Source organism: Eublepharis macularius, chromosome 9 (assembly GCF_028583425.1).
Source record: "Eublepharis macularius isolate TG4126 chromosome 9, MPM_Emac_v1.0, whole genome shotgun sequence".
NCBI classification, from domain to species: domain Eukaryota; kingdom Metazoa; phylum Chordata; class Lepidosauria; order Squamata; family Eublepharidae; genus Eublepharis; species Eublepharis macularius.
In genome coordinates, this window is record NC_072798.1 from 61,717,123 (window position 1) to 61,738,482 (window position 21,360).

The 21,360-nt window shown below is 40.1% G+C and overlaps 1 protein-coding gene across 1 annotated transcript in view; it reads right to left on the minus strand.

Moving 5' to 3' along the window:
• The window catches only part of TRHDE (thyrotropin releasing hormone degrading enzyme), a 362,232-nt gene that overhangs the window by 167,130 nt on the left and 173,742 nt on the right, over window positions 1–21,360 (minus strand). Inside the window, exon 5 of the mRNA XM_054989042.1 lies at window positions 17,698–17,811. Within this exon, the coding sequence (XP_054845017.1) occupies window positions 17,698–17,811 (114 nt within the window). The remainder of the gene's footprint in view (window positions 1–17,697; window positions 17,812–21,360) is intronic.

Consider the following 21,360-nt stretch of genomic DNA (forward strand, 5'->3'; position numbering starts at 1 on the left):
ATGGTAAGAGATAACAGGGTGGTTTGCCATTGCCTGCCTCTGCAACCCGGGTCTTCATTGGAGGTCTCCCATCCAATTACTAATCAAGGCCAATCCTGTTTAGCTTCTGAGATCTGATGAGATCAGGCTCACCTGGTTTATCCAGGTCAGGGCACCTATTTTTTATTAGAAATTACAAATTGTTCAAAAATGTTTCCAACAAGCTTAGTCAATTTCTATGTCTGATCTTTTTGAAGTAATCCATTTCTTCCTTTTCTCAAGCTGCAGCAAAGTTTATTATATACATATATATCATGGTAAGGATAATGTAATTTGGGAGTCACTGCCTCCTATAATGGCTACTGAGACATAAATAAAGACTTCAGATAGTTAGCATGTCAACAATGCAATACTTGAACCAGCTGTATGAAAAATAGTTTTCAAAACTGGAGGACAAAAGATTTTAAGAGTGGAAGAGAAACTGTATTTCTTCCAACAACAGAACAAAGGAACAGCATGAAGTAAGTCATCACTGATAATTAGCATACACACGAGATCAAAGGGCTGAGTATTAAAGGAATGTCTTTGTTCTGGGACAGCCATTCATATGGTTCACAGATTAAGATACCTGTGTGAATAATATTTAATAAGGTCATTCTATTTTGTAAATCATATTCCCAATAAAATGCTTGGCTACATCTTTTCTCAAATGGATAATTTTTACCAGACATTAGCAATAGAAAAGGCTATAATTTCTGCCCAAATTATATGCATGCGTGATATTATATTTGGCAATCTGAAGGAAGAACTGATTTACAAAAGAGAAAAAATAGTGCCTTTGGCCAATATGTTTCAAAGATTCATTATTACTAAGCACTTTTGGCCATCCTCCTTCACAACAATTTACAAGGTCACCCTTCATCCGAAGTGCTTAGGTTGGCATGCATGCTTCTCCACTCTCCATTGTATCTTCACAATAACCTTGTGAGGTAGTCTGAGAGAGTGTGTGACTGTCTAAAGGTCACATAGAAAGCTTCATGACTCAGTGAAGATGGAAACCTAGGTCTCCTAAGTCATTCTTGGATTCTCTAACTACTACACTAACACTAGATCTCAGAGGACCACTGATAGACCAGTTACAGAAAATAGGAAACCATTTCTGTCAATCAGTTGAAAATTAATTTCCAACTATTCTGTGAACTGAGCCACTGTCTGAACTTCAGCCATCTTGGTACACTAAGGAATTATGATGGACTTCATTAACATTAATGGCAACAGAATTGTTACAAAAGTATGCAGGTTTCATCCTTATCATGTGATGGATACTGCAATGTAAAGCATACAAAGAGGGGAAATAAAGAAGGGTATACAAACAGTTAAATGCCATTGTTAAATTACTTCTTTTAACATGAGTTGACTGGTCAAATATTGATCAAGGTCAACCTTGTTAATTCACCTGGACCTCTCAGTGGCTTTCAGTACCATTTATCATGGTATCCTTCTGGATTGCCTTTCAGGGTTGGGACTGGGAGGCACTTTGCAGTGATTTCAGTCCTATCTCAAAGGTAGTTTTAAGAATGAGATGCTAGGAATTGCTTTTCTATCTCTCAGTAAATCCAAGAGAGGCTGTGGAAACCTTGGACAGGTGCCTAGAGGTAGTTTTGGGATGGATGAGGGCTAACAAGCTGAAATTTCATACCAACAAAACAGAGATGCTAACTGGTGGGAGGAAAGTCTGACCCAGGAACTGGGATATCTGCTGTTCTGGATGGTGTTGCATTCCCCCTAAGAGTAGCTTCATAGATTGGGGGTGCTGAAACAAGGCTTCCTGTTAGATAAACAGGTGGCAGCAGTGAACCATCTTTGGCTGGTAAGCCAGCAGTGAGACTGCATGTTTTACAAAACCTGGAAGTGCTGTACACACACAGCTTCAGGACTGTTAAGGGTTAATCCCTCACAGAACCAGAGAGCTTTGAGTGGCAGACTACTCCAAGGGATCTGATTGGGTAGCATGAGCTGGAAAGAGGTCTGTTTTCAGTCCTAGCAGAGAGAGGGATTTGAGTGTGAGGAGTTGGGAGATGGAGTCTAACAGAGGACAGGGAGAACTGGGGAAAGTTGGCAAGGAGGGTTGGAAAGTAGATGAAAACTTCCGAACTGGCCAAAGAAAGGGGTAGCTCTCCTAAGGAGAGGAGATGTTTTCCTACCCAGTCAAACAGGGAGGTAGCTCTGAAGAGTGGAGAGATCCCTGGTTGGGTGTGATTTAAAACCTTCAGATTCAGTTAATGACTGAACTGGCATTTGAAGAGAAGGGGACTGGGGTACTAGAAAGTGGATACCAGCATTCCTAACTCCAGAAGAGATAGGAATACTAAACAAAAGTATACTAGAGTGTTTGGAGGAAAACAAGAGAACCAAAGTCTCAAAACATAAGCCTTTAAATATCTGTGAAGAGCCTAAGAATTGAAGCCTATGCATTTTTAATCCCTGATTTCACCTAACCTTTTCTCTCTAAAGTAAATAAACTAGTTATTTAGAGAATTTTAAAAATGCCTCTGGTGTAATTTCTGTTGTTTAAGGACAAGGGAATGTCATACCAGCTCCAGCTGTTTCTGGATAGAAAAGATTTTGCCACTGTAGTGCATACCCTAGTAACATCTAGATTAGATTACTGCAATGCATTGTTCATGAGGATGCCCTTGAAGACTGTCTAGAAGCTACAGTTGGTACACCAGCTTCCAATTTACTTCTGGACCCCAATGCAAGGTATCCTTGAATTTAAAGCCCTGTGCAACTTGCAACCAGCATACCTGAAGGATCATTTATGCCCATATGAACCTAGCTGACCACTCCAGTCATCTTCAGAGGCCCTGCTACAGATGCCTTCTCCAACTGAGGCTACATATGTGGCAACCCAGGAAAAGGACTTCTCAGTCATGGCGCCAAAACTGTGAAACTCCCCCCTCAGTGAAATTTATCTGTTTACATTTTTATGTGTTTGTATCATCATCATCATCATCATCATCATCATCATCATCATCATCATTATCATCATTTATAGTCCGCCTTTCTCACTGAGATCCAAGGTCGATTACACAGTGCAAGTGAAATATAATTAACACCTAGGAGATTCACTGGGCAAAGTACAATAATGAACAACAGTTAGGACTAGAGATGGGTACGAACCCGGAAAAAATGAACCGTGAAGCCCATGGTTTGTCACATTTCACGAACCACAAACTTTCACGAACATGCCCTGGTTTGCAGCTTCTCTGCCACTTTGTTTCCAAAGGGCTGTGCAAAATGCTGGGTTTTTTTCCTCTTTGCAAAGCCTGACACATGACTTGGGGGGAGGGAAAAGCAGCTATTTAATCCTTTCCTGGCTTTTAAAGCCAGGAGGAAAGTGCGGTAATGTTACAATGTTGCAATGCTACAATGTTACAACATTGCTACACTTTCTTGCCTTTGGAAAAAAAGAAGAGACAGTGTGCATGCCTCAAAAGAGGACAGGGAAACCAGCCATTTAGCCCTTTCCTGACTTTTAAAGCCAGTAGGGAATAAGCAAACTTCTGCAAACATGGGAATCAGAACAGATACTGAAACGCTTTAAAGTTCCAGCCAGCATTTGGAAGTAGCAACACTTTTCTTGCACACAAGAGAACTGGTGCTCCTTTCAATCGCCAGCACTTTTTTCAGCTCATGGGGTATCCCCCCCCCATCAGCTGAAAAGTGGCCAGGTGCACACCTCTACTGCAGAAAGCTCATCTCCAGTTGCCTAGGAAACTGATTGATCGGCGCTAAGCTGTCTGCAATGATGAATCGAAAATTAACCAAACAAACCAGTCTAAAGTTCGTCCTGGTTTGTCAGAAATGGTCTCTGATGAACTGCTGGTTTGCGAACCATGAACCAGCCAGATACGTGACAAATTTTGGTTTGTATTTCATTTTGTGCCCATCTCTACTTATGACAGCCTTATAACCCGGGTAGAAAACCCTCCTGAATAATTCAAGTTTTGTATAGTTTGCGGATAGCCAGGAGAGTGAGAACTTTCCTGACCACCTCAGGTAAGCCATTCCATATGGTGGGGAAAACCACAGAGAAAGCACATATATAGGCAGGTGTTGATTTTGTTATATGGAACCCTGTGGAACCCCATGGCATGCCATGGGGCTGAGCAGCATTCCCCAGCACCACTTCTGGAATCTCCAAGTCAAGTACGTGCAGAACCACCCAAGCACAGTTCTCCCACTCTCAACCCAACCAGGCTACCCAGGATTCCATGGCTGATGGTCCTGAAAGCTGCTGAGCGGCCCAGAAAAGTCAACAGGGACACAGTCCAGCTGTAATTCTCCTAATAAAGAAGACCAATGCCATTTCCATTCCAAACTCAGTTCCTAATCCATACTTAAAATGGGTCTAATCCATCTGTTCTAAGGCTGTCTGAACCACCACCCTCTTGAGTACCTGGCCCAAGAATGGAAATTTAACAGTTACTATGTGGGGCATTCAAGTTTCTTCTTAAGGAGTGGTCTCACCACTGTTGAAACAACACCCTCCCACAGAGATTATTTTAAAGCATTAAATTCATTAATAACAACATAAATATTTTAAGAAAGAACACATCTGATATGTATACCTATGACAAAAAGAAATGAGTTAGCTATTATTGTGGGAAAAGCAAATTAATTTTTAAATAGCCATAACAAATTATTACAATGCCAAGCTCTGTTCACGACCTGAGTTTGATCCTGGCAGAAGCCAGGTTCAGGTAGCCAGCTCAAGGTTGAGTCAGCCTTCCATCCTTCCAAGGTTGGTAAAATGAGTACCCAGTTTCCTGGGGGTAAAGTGTAGATGACTGGGGAAGGCAATGGCAAACCACCTCATAAAAAGTCTGCCGAGAAAACATCATGATATGACGTCCCCTTATGGGTCAGTAATGACTTTGTGCTCTCACAGGGGACTATCTTTACCTTTACCTAGTCTGTTTATAATTTCAAAATTGGAAAAAAAATTAATCAAACTCATAGAACTATTAAAAAGAAAAGGCCATTTTTAAAAGTGTTTGAGTTGAGTAGGCAGAAGGCTTGACCTTCCTGTTTGCAGATGCCTGCAGATACAAACCTCAGCAGGGGAAGCGCCTTTGCAATTCTGCTTTGCCCTCTCTCTTGCCCTTGCCAACAAATACAGTACAATGGAATATTTCATGGGAAGTCTAGATGATTGGCAATATTTGACCAGCCAACTGACCAGCATGCCAACCATATGGCTATCATACTACTCATTTTATCTGAGGGTAATTCATAATGTTCTCTCTATCCAAACACTTTCCTGACTTGCTATCTCCATTACCTAATTGGTATCCTTTTACCCTAAGGAAATTCACCCCATTTTAGCTATCTGCTACAACTGTTCCAATGTACATACACAAAGCTCCCCACCATATCCAAAAGCTCATATCTATTCACTTCAATGAAGAGGGTCAGTCAATCAGTGTGTTCCTTTAATGACACTGGCCGTTTTTCTCCCACTTAAATGAAGTTTTTGAAGACTCACTTCCTGTGATGGTTTTATACCGACCAACATTATGGATATTCAAATGTTTTCACTTTCATACACCCCCCTATATTTTAATATAAGGAAATTTGAATCTATAGGCATCTGTAGTAAATACAGTAATTAGATACCAGTAATGAGATGTTCACAGAAACAGGAAAAAAAATCTGTATTTATTTTCTGAATTAAACAGCTTTATGTCCAGAAACATTAATTTCAGTTTAAAATGGCCATTTCCCAACTAACATACAATGTAAATGGGGGGGGGGGGGATTGTATATCTTACTGCTCTGCCACATTTGAAGCCTTCCACCAATTTCAAAAAACCTGCCTCTGATATAACAGGCCCTTCCTCTAGCACAAGGCCGCTTTGTCCAGAGGAAGTTTTCAGACTTAGCTGAGTGAAGTGGTAGGATACAATGAAGCATTAGCAGCAAGCAAAAATTCTTCTTATCGTCAATTATTAAATCATCCTTTTATTAATACTGAAATGTATTTCAGGTTAACTGGATTATAAACACAGTGCTTAGCATTCATGGAACTGTGAATATACCTTTTAAACTAGTGAAGGGAAGAAATGTTGTGGCAAGGACAAAATGAGGCATGGCAGGGTGTTGTCTCTAACCTCACAAAAGGCTTTGCACACTCTCAAAGGCAATGAACCTTTTCACTGATATTTCTGAAGTCAAGTGAAACTGCAGGTATAAAACCCAGCCCTTTTAGACTGCATTATGGGAAGGTTCCTCATTGCAGACATACTGGGCTTTTGTAGTGCTCAGAATTCACAAAAACTTAAATGTTTCCAAGCACTTCCAAAGTCTGAGCATGATGTCAGAAATGTAACCCCTCCCACAAACCAGAGACAAGGCACTACTGGAAGCAACTATGTATTTGGATTGGCTACAGATTGAGATCTGTAAGACTTGATGGGGAAGATAAAGTCCACCAGCAACTAAAATATAAAAAGAAACAAGGAAAAACTATCCTACTATATAAAAAGCAAACCATATTCTCATCCGCAATGACTCACTTTTTATCCCCAGGCAGGCGCACTCGCAGGCTCCTCTGCAGGGATAAAAAGTGAGTCATTGGTGACAAGGCTTGTTTCGGAGGCCCCGAGGAGGCTGCCGCCATGGCAAGAAGGCCTGGTGTGGCTGTGTGGCCCTCCAGAGGTCATTTTATTGAGCACAATGGGTTTGGTTGCTAGTAATAAATACTGAGCTTTGAAATTTAAATACTCATGACAGGAGTTTCTAGGATTTCTCCCCTCCCCTCAAAAAATCAGTTAAAAATACAAAAGTATTCTCATTTGTCCAGCAATCTATGTTTACCTGTATCCCTGTCATATTCAGATGTAAATGGATTTCTTCTTAAGTTCACAAAGAAAGTTTTCTGAAAACAGAAAAAATAACACTAGAAACTTATTCCGGCGCACAGTTACTAGGAGAAAATGTTACACCCCATGTGGTATTAATTAAAAGTTTCCTTTTTAGTTTATTTGCAGGCCTTAACTGAGGAGAGAGAGATGAAAGTGTATTTTTGAAAAGTGAGAAAATGCTTTCCATGCTGAGACAGTATGGTATTTATGTTAGGACAGAAGTATCAAGTAGGCTGTAGCTCTAAGATGCCAAAATAATAATGAAATAAATCAAGACAGTACATGTTTTAAAAGTCTAATTCTAGAACATTTAATATTTTTCTGAGTCTCACAACGTGTCAGAATATTTTTACCGAAAGAGACAAATGCTTTGGTGGGCAGTTTTAAGTCAAAGATATGCACAAGCTTAATCCCAGCCTTCATTTTTTATTTCCTATCCATGAAGGAGATAGGCAATAGAGACCAATCATCAGGGCCTAAGGCTATGTACTTTGAGACACCACAAGCATTTAGTTTAATTAAGTTTTAGTTTAATGACTTCCCATTAATATTATTTTTACGCTCAAACAATCTTGTTCAGAACAAGGTTTAAAAGGAAAAGGATGCAGATATTTCAGTGTTAAGTTAGTTTCAGTTTCCAAGAGAAATGACTGAATAATCTTAAAGCATGAAATGCTATACTGTGATGAATTGCTTTGGTTCATTTAAGGAAAGATGAAGTATATCTACATCAGTACTGGAATTCTGCATGTAAACTTCTAATAAAATGCCTTTACCACATATCTTCAGCAACTATGATAATGACTTTTAATAACATGACATTATAACATTTGATTTTAACATTTGATTTCTATATTGCCTTTCAGGTCTACTTGACACCCACTCAGAGCTGTTTACAAAGTGTGTTATTATTACCCTCACAACAATCACCCTGTGAGGTGATTGGGGCTGAGACAGCTCCGAGAAGCTGCTCCTGACCCAAGGTCACCCAGCTGGCTTCAAGCAGAGAAGTGGGGAATCAAACCCGGCTCTCCAGATTAGAGTCTTAACCACTCTTAACCACTACACCAAACTGGCTCTTGTGATTTTTTTTTAAAAAGAGAGACAACTACGGAAAAAACAAAGGAGCCCTTTCCTAAAATACCCTAACCATGAGAGAAGGAAGAGAATTCAGTGTAACTGCCATCACTAATATAGTCTGCCTTGACTCATCCAATAAAGTTGTCAGCTTAGCCAAACTTTTATAAAGTGAGAGAAAGGGAGAAGGCCACGGAGCCCTAGGAAATGCTTTCTCAGCTTTGAGTGAGGTAGTGACTGCTAAAGCATTTGACACTCCGTATTTTATGGATGAAAAGGAAAATCACTCACCAGCAATTGCTTTTGTCATAGTCTTTTCTGTTCTGTTCTACTAACATAGACATTCAAGGACAGAAAGCGTATCAAACCCCACTCTCCACAGAAGTGGGAAGCAAAATCTGGATATGCCCAGATTCCAGTGCACAATGTTTAGTATAAGATTTTTTTTTTTAAAAAAAAGCCTCTGTAAGATAGAGAGTTAAAGCAAAACCGGCAGGAATACTTCACTGATGATTTTTCAGCTTTAGAACAAACAAATCCTAGTATTGATAACAATTATGGTTTGCATCTGAGTGAACAAAACTCAGTAGCCCCTGAAACAGTTTAATCTGAAGAAATGGCCGAAAATGTTACATGGCCCCTAAAGTGTCTGTTGACCGTGCTTCAGATAATCACAACAACACACACTGCCACTTTCTCCTCAGTTAGTAAAAGAAGGATTTTTTTTTGCAGTGAATGAAAAAAAATTGCCACTGAAGTAACATCTGGTAGAGTAGGAAGATAAAAACCTGAAATAAGACAAGACGATTGAGAAAAAGGAAAAAAGGAAAAAGGAAAGAAAAACAGAGATGCATTTACCTCTAACTGTAGTTCATTGAGGTCTTCTGTGCAGGTACCCATGGGACTGCACATGCACAGGCCTGCCAACTAGAGGATTTTACAGCCTTTTCTCCTCTAAGAGGGGCTGCCCTCCTCCCAGAGTGCCTGTGCAGTGATTTCCCACCAAAAACACTTGCGGTCTGGGGGAGTGTGCTGGAAAGGAAAGGAGCGAGTGAAGGGTGGGCCATTCTCAAACACGAGCTTTTGCAAGCTCAAGCCCTCACTACCCCAGCAAGACGGAAACATGGTAAGGGCTCCAAGAAACCGATGTGGATGCACAGAGAGCTCCAGAATAAGCTAAGGGAGAAAAAGGAAATGTTCAGGAAATGGAGAGAAGGACAGACCTCTAAAGAGGAGTATATGAGGGTTATTAGGTACTGCAGATCAGCCATCAGAGAGGCCAAAGCTCAGTACGAGCTGGGTATGGCCAGGAGGGCTCGCTACAATAAGAAAAACTTCTACAGATATGTGAGAAGCAAACGCAAGGTAAAAGAGGCAATTAGACCACTGTTGGGAATAGATGGAGAAACTCTGATGCAGGACAGAGAAAAAGCAGACAGGCTTAATGACTTTTTTGCCTCTGTTTTCTCCCTGAAGAACTCAGGCACATCTAGAGATAGTAGAAAATGTGGCACGACACCTGAGTGGCTAATTGACATTGACAGAGAGGTTGTGGAGAGGCATCTGGCTGCACTGGATGAATACAAATCCCCTGGGCCGGATGGGGTGCATCCAAGAGTGCTGAAAGAACTTTCCAGAGAACTTGCAGAACCCCTGTCCATCATCTTCAAGGCCTCCTGGAGGACTGGGGATGTGCCACAAGATTGGAGAAGAGCGAATGTTATCCCAATCTTTAAGAAAGGGAGGAAGGATGACCCGGGAAACTACAGCCCAGTCAGTCTGACTTCTGTTGCTGGGAAGATATTAGAACAGATTTTAAAGGGATCAATCTGTAAGCATCTGAAGGACCACTCAGTGATCCGGGGAAGTCAGCATGGTTTTGTTCCTAACAGATCTTGCCAGACCAACCTGGTTTCCTTCTTTGATCGAGTGACCAGCTTACTGGATCGGGGGAACTCTGTTGACGTGATTTATCTGGATTTCAGTAAAGCTTTTGATAAGGTCCCCCATGACATTCTGATGGGCAAACTGGAAGACTGTGGAGTAGACTATAGGACAGTTCGGTGGATAGGGAACTGGCTGGAGGACCTCACTCAAAGACTGGTGGTCAACGGTGTTTCATCAGATTGGAGGGAGGTGTCCAGTGGGGTGCCGCAGGGCTCGGTTTTGGGCCCGGTACTTTTCAATATTTTTATCAATGATCTGGATGAAGGAGTGGAAGGGCTGCTCATTAAATTTGCTGATGATACTAAATTGGGAGCGGCAGCAAACACCCAAGAAGATAGAATTAAAATTCAACAAGACCTGAATACTCTGGAGAAGTGGGCAGCTGTGAATAGGATGCAATTCAACAAAGACAAGTGCACAGTGTTACATCTGGGCCACAAAAATGGGAAGCACAAATACTGGATGGGGGATACACTTCTGAGCAGTAGTATATGTGAAAGGGATCTTGGGGTAAGAGTGGACTGTAAACTGAATTTGAGCAGTCAGTGTGATGCGGTGGCAAAAAAGGCTAATTCAATCTTGGGTTGTATCAAAGGGGCCATAGCATCGAAATCGCAGGAGGTCATAGCCCCTCTCTATACTGCCTTGGTCAGGCCACACCTGGAGTTTTGTGTGCAGTTCTGGAGGCCTCACTTCAAAAAGGATGTGGACAAAATCAAGAGGGTGCAGAGGAGAGCGACAAGAATGATCAGGGGTCTGGAGACTGAGCCCTACGAGGAAAGGCTGAGGGCCTTGGGAATGTTTAGTTTGGAGAAGAGGAGGTTGAGGGGGGACATGATTGCTCTCTTTAAATATTTGAAAGGCTGTCATTTGGAGGAGGGCAAAGAGCTGTTCCAGTTGGCAGCAGAAGGTAGGATGCGAAGCAATGGGCTAAAACTACATGCACAAAGGTACAGGCTGGATATTAGGAAAAACTTTTTCACAGTCAGAGTAGTTCAAAAGTGGAATCAGCTGCCTAGGGAGGTGGTGAGCTCCCCTTCACTGGCAGTTTTCAAGAAGAGGCTGGATGAATACTTGACAGAGATGCTTTAGGCTGATCCTGCACTGGGCAGGGGGTTGGACTAGATGGTCTGTATGGCCCCTTTCAACTCTATGATTCTATGGTTCTATGATTCTATGACTCTCAGCTTCTTCTTTGCCACCAAACTCTCCAAGGTGAGAAGTGAAGAGTATATAGTGGGGCAGGAGGGGGGGGGGGCGGTATATGTGCCTGCATAGAAGACCTCAATGAACAACAGTTACGGGTAAGTGCAACTGTTTTCATTTTCGGTCTTCTTGTGATGTCCCACATGGGAGTTTAGCAAGCCATTTACCAGGGGGAGGGTAGACTCTTCACTGGAACAATGATTGCAAAACTTCTTGACCCACTGCTGTTTCTTTTCTGTTGAACACATCTAGGGCATAGTGCTTCACAAAAGTATCAGAGGATGCCCATGTTGCAGCTTTGCATATCTCATGTAGCGGAACACCTTTAAGAAGTACCACTGATGTTGCTTGATACCTGGTGGCATGTGCATGGATCTCCAATGAACAAGACATATCATTGTTTTCATAACATAATTTGATGTCCTGTACCACCCATCTCGCAATAGTTTGTGAAGATGCCTTTTTCCCTTTCTTAGGTCCTGCATAGCAAGTGAACTGTTGGATATCTGTTCTAAATTGGGATGTACGATCTAACTAGAGCAAAAGGGCCCTTGTCACATCCAGTGTATGAAGTGTACTTTCTGCCTCGAAAGTCAGTGATAAAAGAACACTGGTAGCACTCTCTCTTGAGTCATGTGGAATTTAGAAACCACCTTAAGAATAACAATAATGGTTCAAGACTAGGTCTAAGGACTACTTTCTCTGGATGTATTTTAAGGAATGGTTGGCTCATTCTCAGAGCTGCCAAGTTGCTTATTCTTCTGGCTGATGTAAATTGCACTAAGAAAGCTACTTTGTAAGACAACATCTTTAAGGGACATTTGTCTAAAGGTTCAAATGGTTTCTTAATCATCTTAGCTAGTACCAACTGTAGGAACCACCGTGGCTCTATTTGAGTGATTGGTGGAAACATGTTCCTGTTCCTTCAGGAACAGTTTAGACCTGTAATGTGAAAATACAGTTTTCCCATCTACCAAGATTTTTCCCAAGAATTTCCTGTAATTCTCATGAATTGAGATATGAAAATATACATCCTTTATGTCAAGGACTGCAAACCAAGAATTAGGGACTAGTAACTATAGAATTAAGGGAAGAGTTAGCATCCTGAACTTGCGCACCTTGATTCTTATTTAAGTCTCTCAAATCTAGGATGGATCTTCATCCCCCATCTTTTTTTATCCAGTAGGAAAAATCTCAAGTAGAATCCTAGTCTAGCTTCTGACAGTGGTACTTCCTGTGCTGCTCCTTTTCCAATTAGTGCTAGCAGCTCCAACTAGCCGAGGTGATAAGCACGCCTTTCTAGGAAAACTCAGAGATGGGAAACTCTCAAACTCAATTTTATAACTACTCAAAACTATTTCCAACACCCAAACATTTGTAGTGATAGACTCCCATTCGCAAACATACTGAGTCTATCTCCAAAAGCCACTGTGACATTACAGCCTAGTCAGAATTGTTTCTGACTCTCCAGCAGATCTTTGGAGCCAGAAACTGGGTTTTCTTGGCACTGCTTATGTGGGGTTTTATGTCTCTGATTAGTTGGGGTCGGTCGACTTTGAGGATACTGGTGTTAAGGCTGGTATTAATACTGCCTTTCTTTATAATGCTGCTGCCTGCCAAACTGCCTTGAGCTGAACTGCTGGGAGGTCCCGGAGCCTGCTCAGAAATTGATCCAACTGATTCCATGTGACACACATCTCCCCGATTAGCACCTGATGCCAGAAGTCTCTCCTGTTGGTACCAAGAAGGACATCCGTATCAGCAGCACTCATGATAAATGGTTCTCCAAATGCTTGAATGCACTGGATCCAGATGGGATTGTATAATCTCACATTTATTTTCAGATGACTAAACCAATTTTGAGTGAGGCAAGTGCATTTGAGGGGTTTCAGCCTTCTCCACTGGTCCCATTTCAAGGTCAACAACTGGCCTCTGTTTAGGGCTTTCCTTCCTTTTCAAAGTGTGTCTTGACTTCAGTCTAGCTTTCTTCCTAGGAGGTTCCAAAGTGCCACATGCAACCTCTCTCAACTCTAAGGATCTCAACCAATCAGCCATCACATCCAAAGTTGGTGGACTCAAAGAATGAGGCCCTCTGGATGGTTCCAATGGATCCTTCAAGGAGGACCTCTGTCAGATTCGAGAGGAGGCTGTTGGATCCAAGACCGCCATAGCAGTTGGTTGAGCTCGATTTTGAAATGAGATCCACACATTCAGCGAGCAAGTACAGAGGTCTTCCCTGTTGGGCTGGTCATACCTGACAATGTCTGCTCCCACAGTACAGTCTTGAGCCTAATAGCTCGTTTGGCTCTGGCTTTGGCAGTGGTTGCAGGAGTTCACATTCTAGCTTTCCCCCAGGAAAATGAGGCAGAGAGAGTGCCTGACTGTCCCCGTCATTTTTGTTGCACAGTGGGTGCATTTTTAAAATGAGGCTTTTTCAGCCATAAGCAAGTTAGAGACTTTGTTCTGTCTCTTCTTTTTTCTCTCTGCAGAAGAGAATCAGCGACGATGAAGCCCGTGAATATAGGAGAAGTTCCTACCAACATTCCTAACTGGTTGGCAGCAAAGAAGGAACTTGTGGGACGGCACAAGAAGACCGGCATTGAACAAAGGCTTTAGCACCTGAAGACAAGAGTCTGTACAACAAGATCTCATAGATAGCAGGTGCCGTGGCCTGTGGATCTGAAACAATCATTCACCAAATTTCCATCACTTATATCAAATGTTCTGATAAAAACAGCAAGAAACTTTTCTTTAACAACTAAGAAGAGAATCTAAGTTGAACTTTGCTTGAGGCAAGCAAGGCAATGGCTTTTCAACCTAACTTTGAAAGCTGTTCAACTTGTGAATGGGGTGTCCATGTTGATACCTGATTTTACTATGAATATTTTTGCAGAAAAGAGAAAAAATGCTATAAATGGAAATTCGCCTAAACAACTACTACTCAGTGGCTTATATTCATTCTAGTCCTGAGCAAGGTGTTTGAAGGGATGGTGGCTACACAGCTTCAAGCAGTTTTGGAAGAGACAGATTACCTAAACTCATTTCAATCTGGAATCTGGCCTGGATTTAGGACAGAAATGGCCTTGGTCAACTTGACTGATGGCCTTTACCAGAAAAGTGCCAGATGATTCTCCTGGACCCCTAGGCAGGTTTCAGTACCTCTGCATAGGGTGGCTGTGTTGAGAGTGGTGGGGAAGCATGCTTTGGTTGTTCTGCAATTACTTGACTGTTCAATTTCAGAAGGTGCTGCAGGAGGACTGCTACTCAACCCTGCAACAAATATGCTATGTGGACCTGCAGGGTTCCACCTTGTCCCCATGCTATTTAACTTTTACATGAATCCCTTCAGTCAGCCGAAAAATCCTGAAGAGGTGCTAGAAAAGAGCATGGGATAGTTGAGGGCAAACAAAATACAGCTCAATCCAGATGTGCTGGTGACCAGTGGAGAAGCTACCCAAGGACTGCAGAGTCAGCCTGCTCTGGAGGGCACTATACTCCCTCTGAAAGAGCAAGTTCATAGACTACAGTGCTGCTGGAGGCTCAGGGCTCCAGCTGATATGGCAGCTATGACCATTCTTCCAAAAGAGCACAAACTTGCCAGTGGTCCTTGTGCTTATCATATCCAATTGAGATTAATGTAATGTACCCTCCACAGACTGTTTTTGAAAATTTCAACTGGTCCAAATGCAGCAGACAGGCTATTGTTGAGGTTAGTTACAAAGCCTGTATCAACCTAAATACCTAGTTTCCTGTCTTTTTCCAGGCAAATTCAAAGTGCTGGTTCTTATTTGTATGGTCTTAAATAGCTTTGGGTCAGAGTACTTCCTCTTGTACTGCTCAGCTCACCAACTAAGATCTGCCCCCCAAGCCCTCTGTACTTAGATGTAAGTTTTGTTGATATCTTTATTCTGTTTTTATGTCTCTACCTCACTTGATTTTTATATTGATAAACTGTGATGACTGATGATGCTTTTTATTGTAAATCACCTCAGGTAAAACTGGAGAGGTGGTATACAATTTTCTTAAATAAATAAATAAAAGAAGATTTTTTTTTTAGAAAACCAAAGTTAAACCCTGCCCTCTTTGCTCAACTTATGTTTCTTCACTCCATTATTTGAAGTATTGTTTTCCTCCAGGCTTGTTTAATTCTGGAATAAAAATGCTTGCTTGAAGCATTTAAGCAAGGGAAAACAATGAAAAAGGGTGAAACAAATGTGAGGTTTGGTTCCCTGCACCTGCATGCGCCATTTTGGGAATTAAAAAAAAAAGTAAGCTTCCATATTTCAGCTTTACGCATGAACAGAAGGCACATAATAGAAGGTTGAGTATAGCTCTGGAACCCATTGTCAAGTCTGTTCTGACCATAAGTAAAGTTATAGAACACTATGCATAAGTCCCTGATTCCACAAAGTTGGTAAAAATATTTTATAGTTTTCTACTGATCGAGTTATTTGGGGAAGCAATTTTTTACTTTGGGTCAGTACAAATAAACATTTTAAAGAGTGGTAGGAGTAGGTTGCAAATATGCTACCCACATTCCAAAGCATGTGTCTTCAGAATAAAAAAAATGTGTTCAAACCTCTTCCATCATAACTTCTTTTTCACTTTTTTATTTGATTGTGCTCTTAATATCAGAATGATTAAAGCCTGTACTGTTATCCAATATCCCCAGAAATGTCCCATGCAAACTAAAATGTAGCCATGGCAAGGCACTTCGACATGAACATGAATTTCTCTTACACATTCTAAGGCTCTGATGGCATGCTTTATATGACAGGTTTTCCAACCTGTTATCATTTAAGCAATAAATTGTATATTGGTTACTATTTTGGTCAGCCATTTCATTTCACATTTGTCAGGTACAGCAGTCTGGCTGTTGCATATTTTAATTGGACATATTTAACTGCACACAGTTCATCGTATGAAATTTCACTATCACACCTTGTTCAAGTCATTTGAAATTCAGCCTTTTTTCTGCTTTTGACTATTAAATTATGATTCAAGATGCTGGGAATGCCATTTCATAGCAATGAATGTTAAATTCATTTAATAGCAATTCTAAAATATGCCCTCTTTGCAAGACAGCTTCTAAGGCAAAATGATTGTGTTTTTGTTAAAATGATTATGAGCAGAACAAATGACTCTGGTACAGCAAAGATAAAATCCGGAGTATGTCCAATGAGGTCCATGACAGTTCACTGTGCTAAAATCATCAAATGCTGCCAGATTTATAATTAGAAAAACTTCATTGTAATTCAAGATGTACAGTTTTTTAAGAAATAACTTAAAATAATAATTGTTTTTACAGTGATTTGCTTAGATGAATCAAGTATATTTACATTTGTAAGACTGATGTCAGCTTGGATCAGAGGGTTATTGCATTGTCACAGTGTAACTATTAATAAAAATATAAGTATATCAAAATACAAGAAAGCAGATTTTAACAAAGAGAGTATTAGCCTATCCCTATACTTATGGATACCACAAAACACATTTTCTAAGCAAAAAAATATAGCTTCCATAATGTTTTTAATTAATCTTTTTACCTATTTCTGTTACTGTAGCAACTGAAAAGCTATGTGGTAATAATTCAGAAAACCTACAAAGTGGAATTATATGAGAGGAAACATAGAATCTGCCTGAAATGGTCATGAATTCTGAGATACTTATTTTAACTTTCGTTTATAACAGATGTGATCTTATTTCTTTTGTAATAAACACTATTCCCAAACTTACCTGGGGCTCCAATTGTGACCCGCCATTTTCTCTGGAGCTTGGAGGCTCCCAGCAGCCTCCCATGGGGCAGCATGCACTGCCTTTGTTTCAAATTTCTAGCCAGACAATCTGAGCCACTAGCTGGGTGGCTGGAGAGGCAGGCATCTGGCGGTGGAACTGGAAGACTCAATGTTCCCTTTGGTCCTCTGGCCAGATATATATCCAGGAGCCGGTTGGGCCCTGCTCCACTTGGCTAAGCCCAGCTTCCCACCCACCCCTCCCTCTAATAATTACTGTTTGTACTGGGTGCTTTACATCTGCCAAGTGCAGTTACTGGGTTTGGAGGGGGATTGTTGGCACATTCTGTACCTTGTACTGTGGTTTGCTTGCTATTTGTTTTTACTTTGCATTGGTTGGCAGGTGGGTCAGTCGATGCTTGGATCTGCACTCCATGTGACACCAATGCCCCATAAACTGTAATTAATAACGTTGTGGCCTTTTTAATTCCAACAAGTTGGTTGGTGTTTTTTTCGCCTTGGCCTCACCCTCTCTCCATTTAATACTGGGCTGGCAAATGGCAGGTCAAAGTTCTGGAACACTGTCAAATGACTTTATACTCACTGATTTTGCTTTATTGAACATTTGATAGTTGCACACACCATTTGCCATTTTTCAATGATTTCTGATACTACACCATGAGCATATAAAGCTGCCTTTAATCAAACTATTTGTCCATTCAGTATGGTCTACTCTGCTGGCAACATTTTGTCCACTGACCAACAGTTTAAGAGGAAAACAAACTTTCAACAGGACTTACAAACAAAAAAAGAAAGCATATGCTTACCATATTCCAGCCAGGATAAAGATAGTCAGTTCCAACAAATTCAAAATAGTGAGCAAAGCCTTCTTTTAGCCATACGTCTTCCCACCATACTGGAGTCACAAGGTCACCAAACCACTAAAAGAGAAGTTCTGTTAAACGATGTTTATAAAGTGCCATTTTGTTAGCAGTCCTTAAAGGACCTCTTCAAGAATAAATAGTATAATCCTATTTTTAATGATCCAGATATAGATTTTGCATTCATTAAAAAACACAGCACCAAATTTTACCAGTTAACTGCATACTGCAACTACCAGTGATCACTTAAAATGTCTTAAAACAGTAACTGTTTCCGACAATATGAAGCTCTCAAATACTGGTGAATACTTATGATATTTTACTTAACTTGAATAAAGGGCTTCAGTTATTTTAATTTAAAGACAAATAATCAAATATGATGATATGATGATAAAGACAAATATCAATAATCAATATGATGGGCCACATTCATTTTTTCACTGTCATGAACATCCTTTTGGAAACTCTTGTATTAACCTTCTTTGAGGTTGTGAAATAAAAACTAAAGTTTACCTTTAAAAGCAGCATATTTTCTATTTATACAATTCACAGTTATGTTCAGACCCAGTTTAGTGATATGAGGTTCAGCCTAGCTAACAGGGCACAGGATTGCGGCCTTACACATTTCATAATTTTATAAAATTCATTTTACCTCCCCCTTCATTCTAGCCCTGCCATCACCACAAACACCACCACCCTGTATGCCACAAGATCTGGCCACAGAACTTGCTAACAGAGCAAATAAGTACACAGGATGTAGCACAATGATACCGTACCAACATTTTCAGGGACATGACTTCAGAATGATGGGAAGTAAAGTCATATAATTGCTTATGTTTGAACATTTGGTTTATTTTTTACTAAGAGAGCAAACAGTTTGATCTACTTAAAAGGTGACCTTGTTTTGTCAGGCAATAGATTTTGAAAAATCTAAACTATTAATTTCTTTAAAACTAATTAACTAATGGGAATGTATATATTTACAAATACATGGAATTCACAGGTGACAGATGCCTCCTTAGAACATACAATTCTTGTCTTATACATAGGAATGAATGTCTCCTCTGATATGGTATCTGTTGTGAGTGACTCGTGCATACATAAACTGAAAAACAGCTAGAATGCTGCTTTCTTCATAGCTATTCTTTTGTTTATATACAAATATCTGCATATAGGATCAATGAATTGATAAATCGACTAATTACCTAAGATTCTTTAATCAAGTACAGCCTTAGTTATCACTTTTTAGAGTAAGCAAAATAAACTTACTACAATTTCATTTAAAGCCTAAGTCTATAACAAATCAATATGAATAGCTCATAAGGCCATTGAATAGTTGAGCAGAGAAGCATTTATATCCTTAAGGTATGTACAAGTTAGTGAAGGAATTAAACACATTCATAATTATTAGAAGAAAATTTCATAGTGATACATTAAGATATATATTGAAAGATTTCCAACTAGCTCAAGGGCTTTAAACCCTTATTGTGCCATACAAAATACATATTTAAGAAATGAAAGCTAGAGGTTAGAAAACTTTACACAAGACATGAAACATATATTTTCTTTAAAGGGAAGGTCACTAGCCACTGAAATAATTAGCCTAAGAATGTTCCATTAAAAACTAATGTAGCTCTGAAGATGTGCACCAGCGCTTGCTGGAAGGTATATGTTTGATGTAGAAATCTCTAGGCACCATTTTGTGTTCTATGTCAGGAGATCAGATTAATTGATCATATTAATATTTGCTTCTAGTCTTGGAAAAACACTGAATATGAATGAAGGGATAGAAGTAATCTGCCTATTTCTTCCCTTCAGCTCAACCTAGCAGGATAGTATTGGGATGGAGAATGGGACCTCAGATATCTTGGTTCCAGCAAATGACAGGTATAAAATAGGTAAGGCTCTGGTTTTAATTGAGCCAACTTGTACTGTAGCAGGAATACACAAGCTTGTCATAGAAATAATTGCAGCCTCTATCTTATTAATCCTGTGCCCTCTTAGGTGGGAGCAAACATGTATACAATGAGGTGACTCATAATTTAAAACATAATATGACAGAAAGTAGCTAAATGACCTAGAAACCCCTATCTGAGGCCCAGACATCAGCCAGAGACTACATGATACAGGTCTACTGGTAAAGCTAAACAGGACTAGCTCTGTAAACTACATGGATGGAAGTCAGTTTGGGGACCACATATGAACTACTTGGAAGAAAAAAGAAGCATGGTGAGAATGAGATAATGTGAACATTTTAAATTGTCAGTAAGACTCTACTGTGTTTAAGAAACGTAACAGGAAACAACAATAGGAAATATAATGGTGTCATTTTAGCAGCAGTTAATTTATAGTTAAGCAACAGTGAAGAACTCATAGGACTTTTATTTGAGTATTCTCACTGTTCAGTGTGAATGAATCTTATCATATGATTTCTTTTGAAGGGAGAGATTAGCCGGAACAGGTGAGATGATAATCCTCTACTTACTACAGTTAATCAAGAGTGGAAGAAAGCTCTGTTTACTACATTCAGCAGCGATCTCCTCTTGGCTACCTTGTGAATACTGGATATATGCTGTGCCTCTGATTGATTTGTAGGAATTAAAATGTAGCAGCCAAATATATCTAACAACAAGAGATTAGAAACATGGCTGGTGGCACAAGTGTTCTGCAATACAGGTATAATCTTGCAATACAAGAAAGAGGATTTGGCATTATATGATAAAGCTTCAGGCTCATGTACTCCATTTCCTTCCCTTGTGCTCTGATTCAATTAGTTAATTTCCCATTAGCAAAAACCACAGTTTTCTTTTACAACAGAATTGGAAAATTGTTGGTAAACAACATGTTCGGAGTTTGCTGATTCAAAGGTAACACTTCTAAATGGGAACTAACTGAATTGGGGAGGCTGTAGAGGAAACAGAGAAGTACAGGAGCACAAGGTTCATTCATTTTGTGCCAAACCATGATCTGCAGTAAGGCGCTGCAGTAACCAGCTTCAGTTCCACATTTCTGTCCCCCATGTCATTACACTAAATAATTGCCTTCCTGAATTTTGGGCATATTACATTATCTTCATCTATAGGACTTATGTTCATTTGTTTGGTAGTTGGTGAGACCGATTATTTTTTATGAAATGATGAAGGGAAAACAGATCAACCGAGGGCCATGTATTTGATCAGTTTGGGGTGTATTTTTGGACTGTGATAGCAGTCAACAGAAGAATCAGGGCTCTAACTGGAAAGGTTCAGGGCTTTAACTGGGAAGTGATAATGAGGTGCCACTTTCCGTCTCCATGATCGAGTTCAAACATCCCTTCAGAACATGGGCCCTGATACAGAAAAATAGATGTCTATGAATGATTATAAAAATGATGACATATGTGGTTGATACATCCTCCGAAACACTTTGGACAAGAAGATGCAGATAATTGTTTAATGTTTTTAAATACAGACCACTGGATTGGAAAGAAAATGGGCTAGGACAAAGATATATCTTGTGAAACAGATTTTTGAACAAACAGCTAAACGGGAAAAAATCTGCTTGACAATGTAAGAAATCTGCAAAAAAAATGCATGAGAGATAAATGAATCAGGACACTTATCAAATTAC